Below are 17,629 nucleotides of genomic sequence, written 5' to 3'. Positions count from 1 at the left end.
TTAGATGGTTGTATAACCACATAAGGGAGTTAACACTTATTTGACCTCTTTGTTTTAGACCTAATGAAATAAGGCTTACTTTAGGCCTCATTTGTTTTTATTGAGATTCAGACCTCTGAATCTTAATATACATATGAATATTAAGATGTGCATTAAGATTTAGATGTTTGATTCTGAGTACATTAATGATCTACTCATGTAAGAGTAATCCTCTTCATGTGGTGTTCGAAGTATGATTTTAAAATCTGTGTGCACTTATCATGTCGTCCCAACTTTTTGATCCCTTGTTATTCCATTCTTGTGAGTTGTGCGAACTTTGATCTCTTTGTAACTTGCATTATACTTAATTTCCTTCCTTTTGTGACTTTTATTTGGTCTTGAATGCTATAGTAGAATAACTTAGATGGTTGTATGACTACATGAGGGAGTTGACACTTATTGGTCCTCTTAATTTGAGACTTGCTGAAACAAGTGTTACCACCCTTGACCAAAATCCTTAAAAGAAACATTTATCTAAACTGCAAATGTCTATTCTCCTATTAAGTAGTGAATTTGTACATGATTGCAACACTGCACGCTCTTTCGCTATTGCAATTCACAAGTTATATTCTTCATTAGATTAACACGACGAGATTGTTCAGTTAATGTTTTTTTTTCCCGGGTCTCTTCTGTTTCTGTCGTGTATGTGTGAATCAATTGAGTGTTAGTTTAATCTTTGTGTAGTCTAATTTGATTTCATTGGTTTCTACAGCTTGAAATTTCGGACTACTTATCGATCAGCGGATGAATTCTTTGTGCACTTAGTAGCAATGAATACTAGCTTGTCACATGGTTGTATTAGGGAACTGAAATTTCCATGCACTAATAGCAATGAATTCATCTAGTTCGGCTTTCATGGAGTTCAGCTTAGCTCTTGGTGTTGACTATTGAACTTAATTGTTGGTGTTGATTATTGAACTTAATTGTTCTTTGTCACTAGATTTTTGGCTAAGTGTATTTTGATAAGTTTTGGACAGCTTTTACTTTATTTCAGATTTTCAGTACTAAAACGCGTTTACCTATCTTCAGATTTATAGATAGTGAATGTGCTGCAAAATTTAGGGCTTGGTTGAGGTTGATAAGTTTGTATTCTTTTAAATTGCAAGTATCCAAAGTTAAAAATATATTCTTGTTGAGGAAATTGACAGAAATTTTCATCCTCAAGTAAATGTTTGATTATTAAAAAAGATTGAATGAGATCACGAAAATGGTAATGAAGAAGATGTTCTTTCAATAATTTGGGGAAAAACTGAAAGAAGAAAAGGATAAGTAATTTCAGATGAAACCCAAATTTACAAACTCAGATCAATTTGGTTAAAGAAGAAAGTGACGGAGATAGAAGAATAACTGAGGAATATAAAGGAAACAACAACAACATACCCAACATAATCTCATCAATGAGGTCTGGGGAGGGTGGTGTATACGCAACTTTATTCCTGTCTTGACATTTTTTGGTAGACATTCGGCTCAAGTAAAGCACTATCAATATAAAAGAAATAAGAAATGAAAATAATAAAACTGAAAAAAAAAATTGTGCCTTAATTAGTCGTCAAGAAATTCAAATGACGTCATTTCCTACGGAGCCATTCAAAAAGTCATCACAAACTCTGTCATCTATCCAAATTTCTGGAGTTGGTGGTTAATTTAAGTTTTACATCTGAAATTCAAGTATAGAAGTGTTAAAAATTTAGTCACTTACGAACTACTATCTCCATTTCCAAATAAATAAATTCCTAGCACTGTTTCTTTGGTCCAAAATAAATGATTTTTAAAGCCCAAAAGGTATTAATTATTTTTTTCTAAAGTTACGCTTCTCTCAAATGAGTTTTCCAAATCCCAGCATTGACTATCTCTAGTTTTAAGAAGAGTTTGAGAAGAAGTAAAAGGATAATATTGAAAAATTACCATTTGATTAATCAAAAGACAGTTCTGGGAAGACTTGGACGAGGTTGTGTGTGGTATTCTGAAGACAAATTAGATTTTGATGGCCACATCGGGGTGACATCTAGGGGTTATGATGATGTGCATAGAGCTTCAAGTTTGGAGATAGGAATGAGAGAGGAACGTCACTTTTGGATTTCATGAAACCCTTTGACTTGGTGATAGCAAACTCCAGTTCCTAGAAAAGGGACGAGCACTTGGTCACCTTCCAGAGTTCGGTGGCAGGACCCAAATTGATTACCTACTCACTAGAAAATGTGATAGAGGCTTATACATGGATTCCAAGGTTATCCTGAGCGATAATCTCACAACCCAACATAAGCTCTTGGTTATTTAAGAGGACGAGGAGAAAGAGGGTTGTATATGGTCAACCTAAGACTAAGTGGGGAGCATTGACTAAGGACAAATCTCAGGAGTTGGGTGAGAAATTGCCTAGAGGATAGGGCCTAGAGGAGTAGTAGTGACGGGAGTAGTATGTGGACTACCACAGCGGCAAACATTAGGGAAGTAGCTAGAGAGGTGGTAGGGGTTCTGAATGGTTACTCTGGCGAACATAAAGAAGACTGGTGATGGAAGGGAGAGGTCCGGCATAAAGTGAAAGCCAAGAAAGTGGCGTATGCGAAGCTAGTAGAGAGAAGACGAGAATGAGAAGAGGATGAATAGGGAGCAATATAAGAAGGCTAGAAAGGAGGTGATGTTAATAGTTACGACCGCTAAGAATGCAACATTTGGATGTTTGTATAAAGAACTTGAGGAAAATGGTGGGGACAAGAAGCTGTACGGGCTAGCCGAGGTGAGGGTAAAGAAGCCCCGTGACCTGGACCAAGTAAAGTGTATCAAACACGACGATGAAAAGGTATTGTAGAAGATGCATATGTTACACCTCGGATTTTCGCACGTTAAAGTCGCATCATGAGTTAGTCGACGTAAGTTCAAAAAGAAATTATGTTGAGGATAAAAGGGATTGAGTTTATTAATAAAAATGTTTACCAGAGTCTATAAATAATATTAGTAAGTGACAGAAGATTTGGAGGGTGAATGAATCAAAGAAGCATGAGTTTCGTCAAACGTCGGCAAGTTGGGGATACGATAACTTGTACTTTTGGGTGAGATTAGGAGTGCTTCACATGCTAAGAAAGTAATAATATGAAGTATTTTAATCATATAATGGTCGTTTTTCAAGTTTGGAAGTCAAACGAGTTGTACTACGAAAGTCGACAAAGGGCGTCGCAAGTTAAGTTCGTAAATTTCACTGAAATTTGGGTCAGATGTCTCGGGGCTTTTCTCTCGATCTACTTGGAGTTACGGGGTGATCTACCTACCAAATCGAAGGTCTACGAGTCTAGTTTCCATTTCACTTTACCGTTCATCGATATGACATTGGAGTAGAGAGATATTCACATTTTCGTCCAAGGACGCAAACTGCCGCGGGAACAGTGACCAAGGTCGGTGGCTGCTCACTTTAAGTTATATAAAAGACCCCTCTTCACGATTTTTTCTCCATTTCCTCACCATACATGACCTGTAAAACTCTCAAGCCCTCTCCAATTAATCCTCCATCAATCTCAATCCAAACCAAGAGCAAATCTATCAACTTTAACATGAAGAATAACATGACAACTACGGAATTGTGATTTTTTCGCTAATTTGCTTCTTGGATAAGGACTTCACCTTGAAGTAACTTGGAGTTTGGAGTGATTTTGATCATCCAAGGTATATTTTAACTTCCTTTTGATCTCTTTGAACTTCTACAAGTAATTAAACCTAGAAATTTGGTGAAAACCCCATAGAATAAGCTTTGACAATTCTTGTGAACTCTTATGGACTTGGCTTGATAGTTGGGCTGTTTTATGTGGTTTTAACGTGTTGTTTGGAGCTGTGTTGATATGGATTGGATCGTATTGACAAGGTGGAGTAGAAAAGTAGAATTTGGTAGTGTTTTAAGAGGAAATTACGCTACAAAAAGTCCTATAAATTCACGCCCATGAATTGCTCGATTAAATGTCTAAATGAAGATTTCTATAAGCTATGACCTTGGTTTTGATCTTGAATATCTCAAGACGTTCGAGGACTCGGGGAAATGTATATAACTCCATCGACGAGGTATGTAGGGCTTTCTCTTCTCTTTTATGGCATGACTAGAACTCGACGAATGTTTCATTGATACATTCATTCCGTGAAAACATAAGTCGATCATGTCCTTATACTTGAGCAGCCCTCTACTTCAAACATGACTTATATTAAAGTACTGCCCATATTTCTATTTTTCTTTGGTTATTGATTGAAACGTTATCGTAAAACTTGAGTCGGCCATATCCCGAAATGGTTAAGCTTACCTCTTCTCTGAAATAGCTTGTATTAAAGCGTATTCCCGCATCCTTATCTTTCTTGTCCATCACTTAAAGATGACGGACCTTCCATAGATATAAGTTTCCACTAAACATGAGATGAATACGCTTCCTTGTGATGGACTAATCTTTATTTCATATATGATTGCATCAAATGCCTTTCATGCTTCCATATCTCTTTTGGCCACCGAATTGGAATGTTTCCGCTAAACTTGGATTGATTATATACCATCCGAACGAGTTGGACTCTATTTCATGTGTAACTCATACCAAGTATCTTATATGTTCTCCATGTTTTTGTCTCTTAAATTGAAAGGTAAAGAACGTAGCGACAATAACGATAGTTAAAGGGTAACGATGATAGGTCACTCCGACTCTTTTTATGATACCTCTTCTGAGGTCAGTCTTGCATTTCACTTATATATATGTATAATTTTTCATTACAGAGCCGCACTATAGTCGGCCGGGTAGGCATTTATATGTGCACCTAGACATGTTTCTTTCTTTACCGAGCCGTGTTGTAGGTGGCCAGGTAGGCACGTAGCTGTGCACCTAGATGTATTTCTTTCTTTACCGAGTCGTGTTGTAGGCGGCCGGGTAGGCACGTAGCTGTGCATTGCCACTGATCAGTCGAGCAGAGATGATGTTATGATGATGAGCTCACCCCAGAGAGGGATTTATTATTGTTATATGATATGATATATGCCACCACAGTGAGGAATAATTTTACAGGCATGCATTTACATTGATGTCATGATTATGGTCGCCCTCAGTGGCCTCGTTCAGAGTTTCAGGTTGTCTCTACATCTTTTCCCAAGTGTATCTCTTATGCTTATGTTATGTTTATGCTTACTCGCCTTACATACTTCGGTACATCTTTCGTCGACGCATTTTGTGCGTTTGTGATCATGCCCGCGAGTACGGTAGACGGATTGTTGTACCTTTCTCGGTAGGATACCAAAGTTCGACGGGGATGTTCGCACCCATTCTCCGGAGTTCTTTGGTTAGAGTCATTAACAGGATATATCTATATATATATATATATATATATATATATATATATATATATATATATATATATATATATATATATATATATATATAGAGAGAGAGAGAGAGAGAGTATAGCTATAGGTATGTCGGGGCCACTGTCCCAACCAGTTGATGCATATTAGTGCTCTTAGAGGCTTACAGACTATCAGTCAGTGTACAGGTATTGTGTTTGGCCTTACAGGCCTTCTGACTAGTTGTCTTTCTTGGTTGTGGCCTTGTTGTCCCTTGTTATGCATATATATGTTGTTGGGTCTTTTAACGCTTGTAGGTTGTTATGATATACTTCTTACTATTGTTATTCAGTAGCCTTGTCGGCCTATGATTCACGTTATAGAGTTTAGATATCACAGTTGGTTTGCTCGGCCTTTTGGGTGCCGGGTGCCGGCCACTCCCCCAAGGTTGGGGTGTGACACATATGTTAGACGATGATTGCTGACGTACTTTCATAAACTCTTGAACGAAGAAGGAGACAGGAGCATCGTGTTGGGTGATTTAGAGCACTCCGAGAGTCGCCGTAATTTTGGGTATTGTAGGAGCGTAAGATTGGGGAGGTGGAGGCGGTTATGCAAAAAGTTAGCAGGGAAAGAGTGACCGTTCCTGATGAAATCCCGATGGAATTTTGAAAGAATACGGGCAACGCAGGCTTGGAGTGATTTACTCGGTTGTTTAATGTCATTTTTAGGACGTTAAAGATGCCTGAAGAAGGGAGATGGAGTGTGATGATCTTTTTGCATAAGAACAAGGAAAATATCCAAAATTGCAACAACTATAGGGGTATCAAGCTGCTGAGTCATACATGAAAGTTTGAGAGAGAGTGGTCAAAGTGAGGATGAGGAAGAATATGCTATTTCCGAGAATCAGCTCGAATTCATGCAAGGGTGATCGACCACAAAAGCCATTCACCTTGTGAGAAGGCTGGTGGAGCAGTATAGGGAGAGGAAGAGGGACTTGCATATGGCGTTCGTTAACCTAGAAAAGGCATACGATAAAGTCCCAAAGGAAGTTCTATAGAGATGTCTGGAAGCTAACGGTGTTTCTATAGCATACATTAGAGTGATTAAGGATATGTATGATAGAGCCAAGACTGAGTGAGGACAATGGATGGTTACTCAGAACACTTTCCAGTAGTGATGGTCTGCACTTGGGATCCGCTCTTAGCCCGTTTCTTTTTGCACTGACGCACTGACGCGACATATTCGAGGCGAGGGGGGGGGGGGTCATGGTGCATGTTATTTGCAGATGACATAGTACTGATTGACGAGATGTGGAGCGGTGTTAACGTGAAGTTGAAGGTTTGGAGAAAAACCCTAAGGTTTAAAGGCTTTAAGTTGAGCAGGACTAAGACTGAGTACTTGGAGTGCAAGTTCAATGACGCGATTCATGAAGCGGACGAGAACGTGAGGCTTGATACTCAAGTCATCCCCAAGAGAGAAAGTTTCAAATACCTGGGTCAGTTATCCAAGGCAATGGAAAAATGACAATGATGTCACACATCGTATTGGAGCAGGATGGATGAAATGGAGGCTCGCTTCTGGTGTTTTGTATGATGAGAATGTGTCCTCAAGACTTAAAGGCAAGTTTTTATAGAATGACGGTTAGACCAACTATGCTGTATGGGGTAGAGTGTTGGCTAGTTAAGAAAGCTTATGTCTAGAAGATGAAGTTGCAGAAATGAGGATACTGAGATGGATGTGTGGGTATACTCGAAGAGATACGATTAGGAATGAAGTGATTCGGGATAAAGTGGGAGTGGCCCCTGTGGTGGATAAATTGAGTGAAGGAAGGTTGAAATGATTCGGACATGTAGAGAGGAGATGTGTAGATGCTCCAATGAGGAGGTGTGAGAGGTTCGCCGTAGTGGGTCTGAAGTGAAGGGAAATAACGTGAAGCTGGAAGTTTGGAGAAAAACCCTGGAGTCTAAAGGCTTCAAGTTGAGCAGGATTAAGACAGAGTACTTGGAGTGCAAGTTCAATTATGCGATTCATGAAGCAAACGAGGATGTAAGGCTTGATACTTAAGTCATCCGCAAGAGAGAAAGTTTCAAATACCTGGGTCAATTATCCAAGGCAATGGAAAAATTGACAATGATGTCACACATCGTATTAGAGCAGGATGGATGAAATGGAGGCTTTCTTCTGGCATTTTATATTATAAGAAGGTGCCGTCAAGACTTAAAGGAAAGTTTTTATAGAATGACGGTTAGACCGACTATGTTGTATGGGTCGGCGTGTTGGCTAGTTAAGAAAACTCATGTCTGGAAGATGAAGGTTGTAGAAATGGAGATTCTGATATAGATGTGTGGGTATACCCGGAGAGATATGATTAGAAATGAAGTGATTAGGGGTAAGGTGGGAGTGGCCCCTCTGGTGGATAAATTGCGTGAAGGAAGGTTGAAATGATTCGGACATGTGGAGAGGAGATGCGTAGATGCTTCAACGAAGAAGTGTGAGAGGTTGGCCATGGTGAGCCTGAGGAGAGGGAAGGTAGGTTACAGAAGTCTTTAGGGAGAGGTGATTAAGTAGAATCTAGCGCAGCTTTAGCTTACCGAGGACATAACCCTTGATAGGAGGGTGTGAAAATCGAGTATCAATGTAGAGGATTAATAAGTTACCACGTGGATCTCTTTTCCATTATAAGAGTACATTAGTAGCTTTTTATTTCTGCTTATTCTTAGATCTCTAGTGTTATTTGCTTGTTTCTTTTATTTTTTTATCTTGCTGCCGTTACTGGCTTTTATTAGTGCTGCCTTTTCATCTTTTCTTGAGCCGAGGGTCCAGGAAAAGAGCCTCTCTATCTTTACAAGTAAAAATAAAATCTGCGTACACTTCATCCTCCTCAAATCCTATCTAGTGGGATTATATTGAGTCTGTTGTTGTCGTTGTTACTCTTTGACGAATGTCATTGGCTTTCTTAGTAGGTGTGCCAAACCCCAAATATTTATTAATTTGGGGATGGAGGTACTACTTCTTACAATCTATGTTGCCCCTTATACAGTTAGTCTTGAAGATCATCCAAATATCTACTATATTTATGTCATGGAGGTTTTGATATGAGAGCTTTCACTCGAAATGACACTCAACAAAGATGAAACAGCCTGAAACTACAATAATAGACTGTTTGCTATTTCCTGTAAAGTATATAAGGTGTCAATTAAATAAATACACTAGTATAAAATCACAATTTTAAAGCCTATTAACAGCCATAGCTTATAAGAACAAACAGGGAATCCATTTTTCTTCCTCCTGCAAATAGAACGGCCTTAACCATAGCATCGGATGGGATCATTGCACCCTTTGTCAGCAGACTGCTTTGAGCCAAACCGACCCCCCTTTGCATGGTACTGCTGATGATATTCCTCGGCTCTGTAAAATTTCTTAGCGGGCAAAATCTCAGTAACAATCTTCCTGTTCAATATCTTTTGCTGTATATCCCGTGCTTCTATTGCTGCCTTCTCTTGATCAGGTGTATAAAAGTAAATTCCAGACCTGTATTGGGTGCCAACATCGTTACCCTACAAATGGCATAAGCAAACTGTCAGATAAATTATACGAAAACTGCTGAATACCAACCTGTCTGTAAAAGCTGTATCCGGAATATATAGTTCATCATTGCCAACAAAGTGGCAGTTGTTGTAACAGTAAAGCTCGATGATAAAGTTCCACACAAATATACATCAGCTATGCTTTACCTAAACTACCAGTTTTCAGTTAGCAAAAAAATTTGACTATAAGCACTAAGCAGTGAGCATAATAATACTGAACGGTATTGCGAGAATCACAGAGGGTTGAAGAGGTCTTCTTCATGGTATCTTTGGAAGCAATTCAAAGAGAATTTCACCATTCACATGAAAAGAAATTTTTTGACCTGGCAACTGAGATAAAAACAAAAACTTAAGCAGAGTAGCCATTTCGTTACTTAATGTCACAGGAGACAAAGTAAGCTTTCTAATTATATTTCATGACATGGTGAAGCTCAATATGAAGAACCCTAACTCGTCTTAGAAGATTTTTTTTTTTTTAGAAAAAGGAACATGGTGGTTGCCCTTTAAAAAAGAACTGGACACCCAATCCACAACTAGGATCACAAGGCATAATCTTTATGCAAAGCAAGATCTTTAAAGATCTGCAAAAGGCATGATCTTTAAAGATCTTCAAAAGGCTTAATCTTTAAGCAAATGCAGCATTTTGATTATGTACCTAATGACATTTTACTGATTAAAAAAAGAGTAGTTGAGTAAGCGGACACTCCCATGAATATAAAACTATGCTAAACGTGCTTCTATCACTTTGCAGCCAATAAAGACTTGACTTTGGTTATTAGCACCCCAAAGTATGCATACTACTATATGCCCCACAAAGATTCATGTTGGGCGACAAGCTTAGCAAAAGTGACCAAATACAGCTACCTAACCTACAGGGGAATAAACTCTCTACTAATATTATCCAATTTGGTCAAGCTTCTTCAAGGTCAAAACTCAAAAGTAGTTTTTTCTAAAAGATAATGGTGTTTGGCCCAGCTTTTAAGAAAAGAAAAAATATTTTTGAGTGAAAGCAAAAGCTGAAAAAAGTAGTTTTCTCCCCAATTACTGTTTTAAAAAGCACTTTTGAGGAAACACACTTAGAAGCACTTTTTATAAGCTTAATCAACCAATAATTGCCGCCCAAAAATGTTTTTCAACTTGATTAGCTGAACACAAATTGCTTCTAAACAGATTTAAAAAAGCATTTCAAAATAAACTGATTTTAAAAGCTTGACCAAACAAGCTATAATACTTGCAACCCAATCACAACAAAACATTTCAAAATGAGCTGATTTTAAGCTTGAGCAAACAGGCTATAATACTTGCAACCCAACCACATTTGGAGACCATGGAAGTTCAAGATTCTAACATCAAGTTCTCTACCAAAATTCAACCTCGAATTGTTACCGAAATTAAGAAGACAACTCAAAACATAAATATTCAAATCTTCTGGATTAGCAAAACGACATGATTCCAACCAAAAAAAAAAAAAAAAGAATTTAACCAAGAATCATCCATGTTAACCACTAGAAACAAAATAAACCAATCAAAACCAACAAAATATCAGAAAACCCACCTGTCTATTGAGGGTGGTAGGGTCATGCCCATCCCAAAAAACATCAAGCAAAGAATCAAAGTTACACTCCTTAGGATCATACTGAACTCTAACAACCTCAGAATGAAAAGTAGTCCCAGAGCATATATCTTCATAAGTAGAATTATGCAAATACCCTTGTGAATGCCCAAACCTCAGTCTTTGTAACACCAAGCACTCTCTGAAACGCCAATTCAACACCCCAAAAACAACCAGCTCCAAATTGAGTTGTTGACCCGGACCCGGATGTCGTCATCGGGTCATTGTGTAATTGCAGAGGAAGAAGAAGAGTCCATTGGGGTAGTAACCAGCACGAGCACGACCACCCAAAACCAATTTGTTTAGCCAAGCCAACCACTCATCTTTGGTGAAGAGTAGAGTGACGGGGTTTTGGAAGTACGTGGGAAAGTGGAAAGGTTTTGGGAGAAAGGTAGAAGAGTAACTATAGCTCTTTGAGCCGAGGGTCCATCGGAAACAACCTCTGTACCTCTCAGGAGTAAAGTCTGCGTACACACTACCTCCCCAGACCCCATGTTATGATACTATTGCAAGGAATGGGACTTTAAGAGTCCCACATTGGTTAAATGGGGAGCCGATATGGGGCCTATATAGCCTTGGGATCTCCCACCTCAGTAGCTAGCTTTTGGGGTGTGGTTCTCCTAAGGTTGTATCAATGGTACCAGAGCCACCCACCACCTTCCGTGCCTTGGATGGTGATGCGCGTATGGCAACGTTCGGCCAGGGCTAGCAATGTAGCGCACAACCGTTGAGGATGATGGATGCAGAGCGTGGTGGTTTGTTATGATATTATTGCAAGGAATGGGACTTGAGTCCCACATCGGTTAAATGGGGAGCTGATGTGGGGCTTATATAGCCTGGGACTCTCCCACCTCAATAGCTAGCTTTTGGGATGTGGTTCTGCTAAGGTTGTATCACCCCACTTGTGGGACTACACTGGGTAACTACGACAAATAATCAGATAATTGAAATACAATAAACAACAGATAGTAACAGAAATCGAAGAACAACTGCAAGACTAATACTACTACTACAAGCAAATAAACAGAATAAACCAATAAAATTTCAAGAAAATACACCTGTCGATTGAGGGTGGTAGGGTCATGCCGATCCCAAAAAACATCAAGCAAGGAATCAAAGTTACACTCCTTAGGATCATACTGAACTCGAACAACCTCAGAATGAAAAGTAGTCCCAGAGCATACATCTTCATAAGTAGGATTATGCAAATACCCTTGTGAATACCCAACCTCAGTCTTTGTAACACCAGGCACTCTCTGAAAAGCCAATTCAACACCCCAAAAACAACCAGCACCAAATTGTGCAAATTGTTGGCCTGGTGCAGGGATATCATCATCAGGTCCTTGTGGAATTGCAGATGAAGAAGAAGAGTCAATTGGGGTGGTATCAGCACCAGCACGAGCACCCAAACCTAATTTGTTGAGCCAACTCATTTTTGGTGAAGAGTAAAGAGATGGGGTTTTGGAAGTCTGTGGAAAAGTGGAAACTTTGTGGAGGTTTTTGGAAAAGGAGGGAAGAAGAGAGGAGGGTTTGGAGAAGGAAGTAGTGGTGGTGGTTATGGTGGAAGGGATGCAAGTCTTGAGGAGCATTGTGGATCTCTATAATAAGGATGCCTTTGCTTGCTTTGGATAAGTATTTGAGGAAATGACGTGAGAATTCCATATACAAATACTTCCTTTCTCTAGAACTTTTCCTTTATCCTGCATTTTATTTCCGATAAAATTTTAAAACTTGAGAAATAAATAGAATAAAACAAGGTCACGGAGTTCTTCACCCTTTAATTAGATATTTCGGGTTTAAACTACTGGGAATGAAAATAATTGCGTTGGAAGCAGTGCCCCAAAAAATGAATCATGAACTACGCGATTCGAATTTAGTCAAACTCTGATCCAGGACACCAGATAGAAAACTAAAAAAGAAAAAGAAATAGGTCGAGGAATCATTCACGTGACTTATCTCTCTTTCTCCTCAGGCATATTCTTCACTAAACAATGTTTCACACAAAAACTGATGTTAATATATTAGTACGTAAAATACGACTATCGTTCGGACATATTAATGGACTTTTCTTTCACGTATTGGCGTTTCTGATTTCCTTTTTTACTACTTTCATTTTAAAAAATTCTAGGTCAAATCAGGAATCAGCAATCTTTTGTAAGTTGATCAACGTGAATGGGTTTCATCCTTAAGGGAACGTGGCCCAGTTATCCTTTAAGTAGAAGAATTCAAATTTTATTTATGTTTCTAGACTCTCGTGGTCGTGGGGTTGAAAATTTACTTGTAATTTCTGTCAATGCACCTAACAATATGAGATGTTATTATTACTATTAAAATATGCTCAGAGTATGCGGGAAAACGAGACATACGCGGAATTTGCCCCACCACTCGTAGACAATGAACAAGGACCAAAGAAACCTAGCTCTTTTGATTTCTTGTTCTATTTTTATTTTATCTTTTTCCTTAAGCTACAAATGGTTAGAGTTGTGAAGTAAAAAAGCAAAGGCACCAAGAATATATGTTTGTGAGAAGGATTATTTACAGGATTCCCTACGACGTCGTGTTGATGTTTAGGAAAACGAACTTTATCATGCCACGTTCATATGTTAATCATGCCAAAACAATGTTAATACCGGAAACAAATCTCACAAGACATTACATGACGAAAAACCTCGTGCTTCCCATGTTGCTACAGAACAACTGACCAAATATACAGAAACAGAAACGATGAATAAAAAAGGAAAGATACGCAAATAATGTCTAAGACTTGTCCATCATTTAAAAATAAAAATAAAAATAAAAAAACAGAACAGAACACCACCAAACGGCATTATCTCTTAGGGGATACACGATTCAGAACATGACGCCAAGCACATCCTGCTAACTTTTAACACGCCATAAGCACGAGTTAAATGGGTTTGATCTTGAAATGGAGCGAGATGAGAGAAAACACAAAACACTTCAGATCCTGCAATGAGAAACCAAGAGTCAGATGGTGCTGAAACAAATTTAAAAAATGCATCAGAGCCACCAGCTTTAAAAGATAATACATGTCAACTGCTGCAGCAAGTTTTCAGTTAAACAACTAATTAGAGCAAAAGAAACCAAGTGGAAGTTTACTTTCTTCCCTTCTTCTTTTTTTTTTATGACATGGGAACCTGCAGCCGCTACCCTTCGGGTGCGCACAGGGTAAACCCAGCTCCTGTGCAATAACTCGCAAACCACACAGGAGAGGTAACCCGCACTAGACAAGCCCCGTGCGACGAGCTCGACCCAAAAGGCAGTTTCTAACCTGAGACCTCCATTATGAAAGCCCCGTGCTCAACCAACTAAGTCACCCTTCTTAGTTCAGGATACGAACTATAGTTTGATTCTACAAAATGAAAAAATCTCGTAGGTATCTTTAGCAACTAACAGAGCATATAAATGCACCCCCCCCCCCCCCAACACACACACAAAACAACAACCCACAACCCAAAAAAAAAAAAAAAAAAAAAAAGAGGAAAGAAAACGCCTCCTCATAGTTCAACAATATATACTGCTTCAGATGCTAGAATATCTTTATTCAAAAGTCACTTGCCAACATTCTTGCAAGACACCTAATCCAGCCTCTTCATCTTTCAAGTAGCGTCAATTTTCATCATTATACCAGACAAAAGTCTCTGTGCTTAAAAAAAACTTAAGTGATTTTTTTTATAATAAAAAATAAAAAAATAATTAAAAAAAGCTTAAGTGATTTCTTTTCATCTTTCTAAGTCTTGGTCAGCCGAGTTACCTCATGCATGTACTGGTGAGAGGTACCAGGTACCGTGGAAGAGCTGATCCGGACACCAGCAATGCTAAAAAGGGGAAGTCTTAGGGCTTCAGAATCCCCTTTGAAGCAAGCTATTATAAACCATCAGTGCAAATTTTTGCATTATTAGGGTGACAGTATGTTGATGTTGATCTCAAAGGCCTCCGTGATTTCAACCAAGCAATGGAACTAATTGGTTGAGAACAAGAAATCCCAGAGAATCTCTCCAACATAAAAGGATTAGAGAGGATAATGAGATTTACCAGTTTAGGACTAGACACCACAGCTTTTTAGGCAATCCTTTGGCCTGCGGCTTCAAATTACTTAGGTTCTGATGTCCACTTAAGACAGGACGCATCGCAAAGTCAAGCCTTCACAATTACAACACGATACCGGTCGGAAGTGTAGTAACTAGAGGTACTGCATGAGCTGAGCTAACTCACAAGCACTTTTATCAGTTTCAACTTAAGCCTGAGTTTGCTTTTTGGAAAAGCTCCCTATACCAAGGGTTCTGCTTTGTTCCCTAACCTAGTGTGGCTCTCTCATATATTTTGGTGCATAAAAATATGCTAGGAAATGGCAGTCTCATCGTTGATGTTTACCACTCAAAACACCCAGACCAACTTCAACACTATTGTATCCCTGGACCATTTCAAGTCCCTCGTGATACCACCACACCGTGTTCTCACTTTCTGCTGGCCCCTCCGCACCTTGCCGCTTCCACCATCATTCTTCTAACCTCCAGACCAATACCATATCCCCCACCATTCGTCACCTTCACTTCATAGTGAAAATTTTGATGGATGGTGTTGAGGGAATGCAGTCCAAGTTTCGGTTAGATATTTTGCGTCTGCACAAGGTAAGGGCTACTGATGTGGGCTTAAGGGGTGACAATGGAGAATGAAATGGCTCATGGCTGCTTATTCAGCATAGCAATGTGAAGGGGGTGATGAGGAAAGGAATTTCTGCAACATGAAGGCATGTTAGTTTTCTTTCCATCCTGGATCATTATTGTCCTAAGGTAGAAGGACGAAGATTAGCAAGAATCCTAAGGATGAAGTTGGTTCAAGTGGTAACTCGCAAAGTCTTGTTTGCTCCTAAAATATCCATTGCTCGTTCTTTTCTTCCTAATAAATTCTAGCCCCCCCCCCCCCCCCCCCCCGCGCCCTCAAACGCAAAATGATAACAAATTAACCATCACTCTCTCTTCATGATCAAACCATAAATTGAGAGAGTGGAAGATGAAAAAAAGAGAAACTCCGCAGCTAGAAGCAGCAATGAGGCTACAACCTAAGCCCAGCTGCAATAAGAAGAGTATCTCCAAATCAAAATCACTCTTCTCTATTCTTGCAAAGATGGAATAGAGGCCTTCACCATCCAGTTTCCAATGCAATCTAAAGATAGGGTTTGATTGGAGTTAATTTTTCTTATGGAACTCAGCAACTGGAACCAGATCAAGTCCAGAAGGTTCACATATAACATCATTTACACATATATAGGACCATCCATAGTCTGCTTTCAGTGATTAGTATATCTAGCCAATGAAGACTCTAATACACTATTGCTTGTAATAAAACTCCAATAAAAGTGAAACAGAATAATATAAAGTCAAACCGAAAATCAACCCCCAATATCATACATCTAGACCATTTGAAAAAAGAAACCGGGACTCTCTAAAAATAAACTCCGTTAGATAAAATGAGACCCACAATTGTATTTTTTTGTCATCCTCTTTTTTTGGATGCATCTATCTGGGCAAATGCATATTTAACACAATATGGATGTCAATAGCCAGAATAAATTTTGCAGTTCTATATTAATTATTCAAATTCCATTTTCACAAACTAATATGTACAACGTTGCAACTTATTTCAAGAAGCTTTTGATATATCCACAAAAAGAAGTAAAAAAGAGAAAAATGTTGTAGATCATAACCTGAACAAGATAATAGAAGATACGAAGTCCCTCGGGATCTTTACTGGTCTGCACATCCATTAGTGAACCAATCTTAGATGTAGTGAATGATATGTGTTCATTTCCCATCACAATCTCAAGCTCCTGCCTCCCCACTCTATCTGGTTCAGGCCAGTTGTTATCATCTTCCTTCATGATCTACAACAAACACACAACCAAAACCTTTTACTATTGTCATTTTGTAATCAGAATAATAGTCAAGTAATAATACTGAGAGTCGGAGATGCACAAAACACACATTACATCAGCCCGAATAAAACAAACCCCAACCCTCATGATCTACAACAAACACACACCGAAAACCTTTTACTGATTTCATTTTATAATCAGAATAATAGTCAGGTACTAATACGGCGAGCCAGAGTTGATTACATCAGCCAGAATAAAACAAACCCCAACCCTCCACTGCACTCCCTCCTCCCTCTAAAAAGAACTCTTCCTAGGAAAATGATTCAAACAAATACAACAAGAAAATCTCCTTTTCACATATGTGACAGCTAGAACTTCCCCTCTAGTTTTTTATGTTATCAAAATGAAAATTTTGCTTATTTGCAATGAACGTTGCCCCAAAATTCCTCCAAATATCATTATTATATTTCTTCTCGGATGAGAATGTTGCTTCTTCACTAACATTCTTAGATCAGAATGGCTCTAAAAAGTAGTATTCCTCTCTTTTCATTGGCCTTTAATAACTTGGATTTTGGCAGCTTTCAGGACATAAATAACAACCGAACGCTAATGGCCAGCAACTTCAAAACCCATAAACAATCACTATCCCTCAATCTCACATTAGCTGGGGTTTGCTAGCTATATGAATCCTCCACATCAAAATTGTTCTTTTAACAATTTAATCCCCCACATCATATCATAGTTAGACTGATTATCCTTTAAATGAGCTTGGGACTTACAATACGTTGCATTAGGCAAAATTAAGACCCATAACTAATACTTCCTCCGTTTCAATTTGTTTGTCTATTTTTGACTTGGCACGGAGTCCAATAGAAGTGAAGAAGACTTTTGAATCTTGTGATCTTAAATTAAAGATATGTAGAATGTACCAAAATGACCTTTAATCTTGTGGTCTTAAACATGACATATGGAAAGTTAGAATAAAGAGTTGTCCCCCACCCACCCCCCCCAAAAAAAAAAAAAAAAAAAAAAAGAGGAAAAAAGTCACTCTTTTTCAAACGGTAAAAAAGGAAAGTAACACAAACAAATTGAACGGAGGGAGTATCTAGCAAAAATCAGCTGTAAATTAACCCTAACATTTTGGACCACAACCAAAAATCCAAAACCCTAAACAGCAAATTGAAATGAGAAAGTCCGTTTCA

The 17,629-nt window shown here is 38.6% G+C and overlaps 3 protein-coding genes across 5 annotated transcripts in view; 1 reads left to right on the top strand and 2 right to left on the bottom strand.

The window, feature by feature from the left end:
• LOC132052573 (histone-lysine N-methyltransferase, H3 lysine-9 specific SUVH5-like) overlaps positions 1-991 on the top strand; it is a 55,621-nt gene extending 54,630 nt beyond the window's left edge. For all 3 annotated transcript variants that reach the window (XM_059444184.1, XM_059444176.1, XM_059444192.1), the window contains exon 3: positions 752-991. The gene's annotated coding sequence lies outside the window, so the exon portion shown is untranslated. The remainder of the gene's footprint in view (positions 1-751) is intronic.
• A 7,491-nt stretch (positions 992-8,482) lies between these two features.
• Positions 8,483-12,197, bottom strand: LOC132052566 (peptide methionine sulfoxide reductase A1). The gene is made up of 2 exons (XM_059444164.1): positions 11,593-12,197; positions 8,483-8,892 (listed from the first exon to the last, which is right to left on the bottom strand). Exons 1-2 carry the CDS (start codon positions 12,121-12,123, stop codon positions 8,641-8,643), a joined length of 783 nt encoding a protein of 260 aa, XP_059300147.1. The 5' UTR covers positions 12,124-12,197; the 3' UTR covers positions 8,483-8,640.
• Positions 12,198-13,161: 964 nt separating this feature from the next.
• LOC132063386 (protein mago nashi homolog) overlaps positions 13,162-17,629 on the bottom strand; it is a 5,064-nt gene continuing 596 nt past the window's right edge. The window contains exons 2-3 of the mRNA XM_059455908.1: positions 16,260-16,436; positions 13,162-13,499 (exon numbers count right to left, since the gene is read on the bottom strand). Coding sequence (XP_059311891.1) covers positions 13,440-13,499; positions 16,260-16,436 — 237 coding nt within the window. The 3' untranslated portion in view covers positions 13,162-13,439. The remainder of the gene's footprint in view (positions 13,500-16,259; positions 16,437-17,629) is intronic.

This window comes from Lycium ferocissimum, chromosome 1 (genome assembly GCF_029784015.1).
Source record: "Lycium ferocissimum isolate CSIRO_LF1 chromosome 1, AGI_CSIRO_Lferr_CH_V1, whole genome shotgun sequence".
NCBI lineage: Eukaryota > Viridiplantae > Streptophyta > Magnoliopsida > Solanales > Solanaceae > Lycium > Lycium ferocissimum.
The sequence above is the reverse complement of the archived record's forward strand: the minus strand, read 5'-3'. Positions and strand labels throughout refer to the sequence as shown.

Bases quoted from the DNA above. Each gene is read 5' to 3' on its own strand.
- LOC132052566 (XM_059444164.1), bottom strand. From the start codon at position 12,123: ATGCTCCTCAAGACTTGCATCCCTTCCACCATAACCACCACCACTACT. The intron at 8,893-11,592 runs GTGTATTTTCTT...TGCCATTTGTAG, and splicing joins CTACCACCCTCAATCGACAG to GGTAACGATGTTGGCACCCA.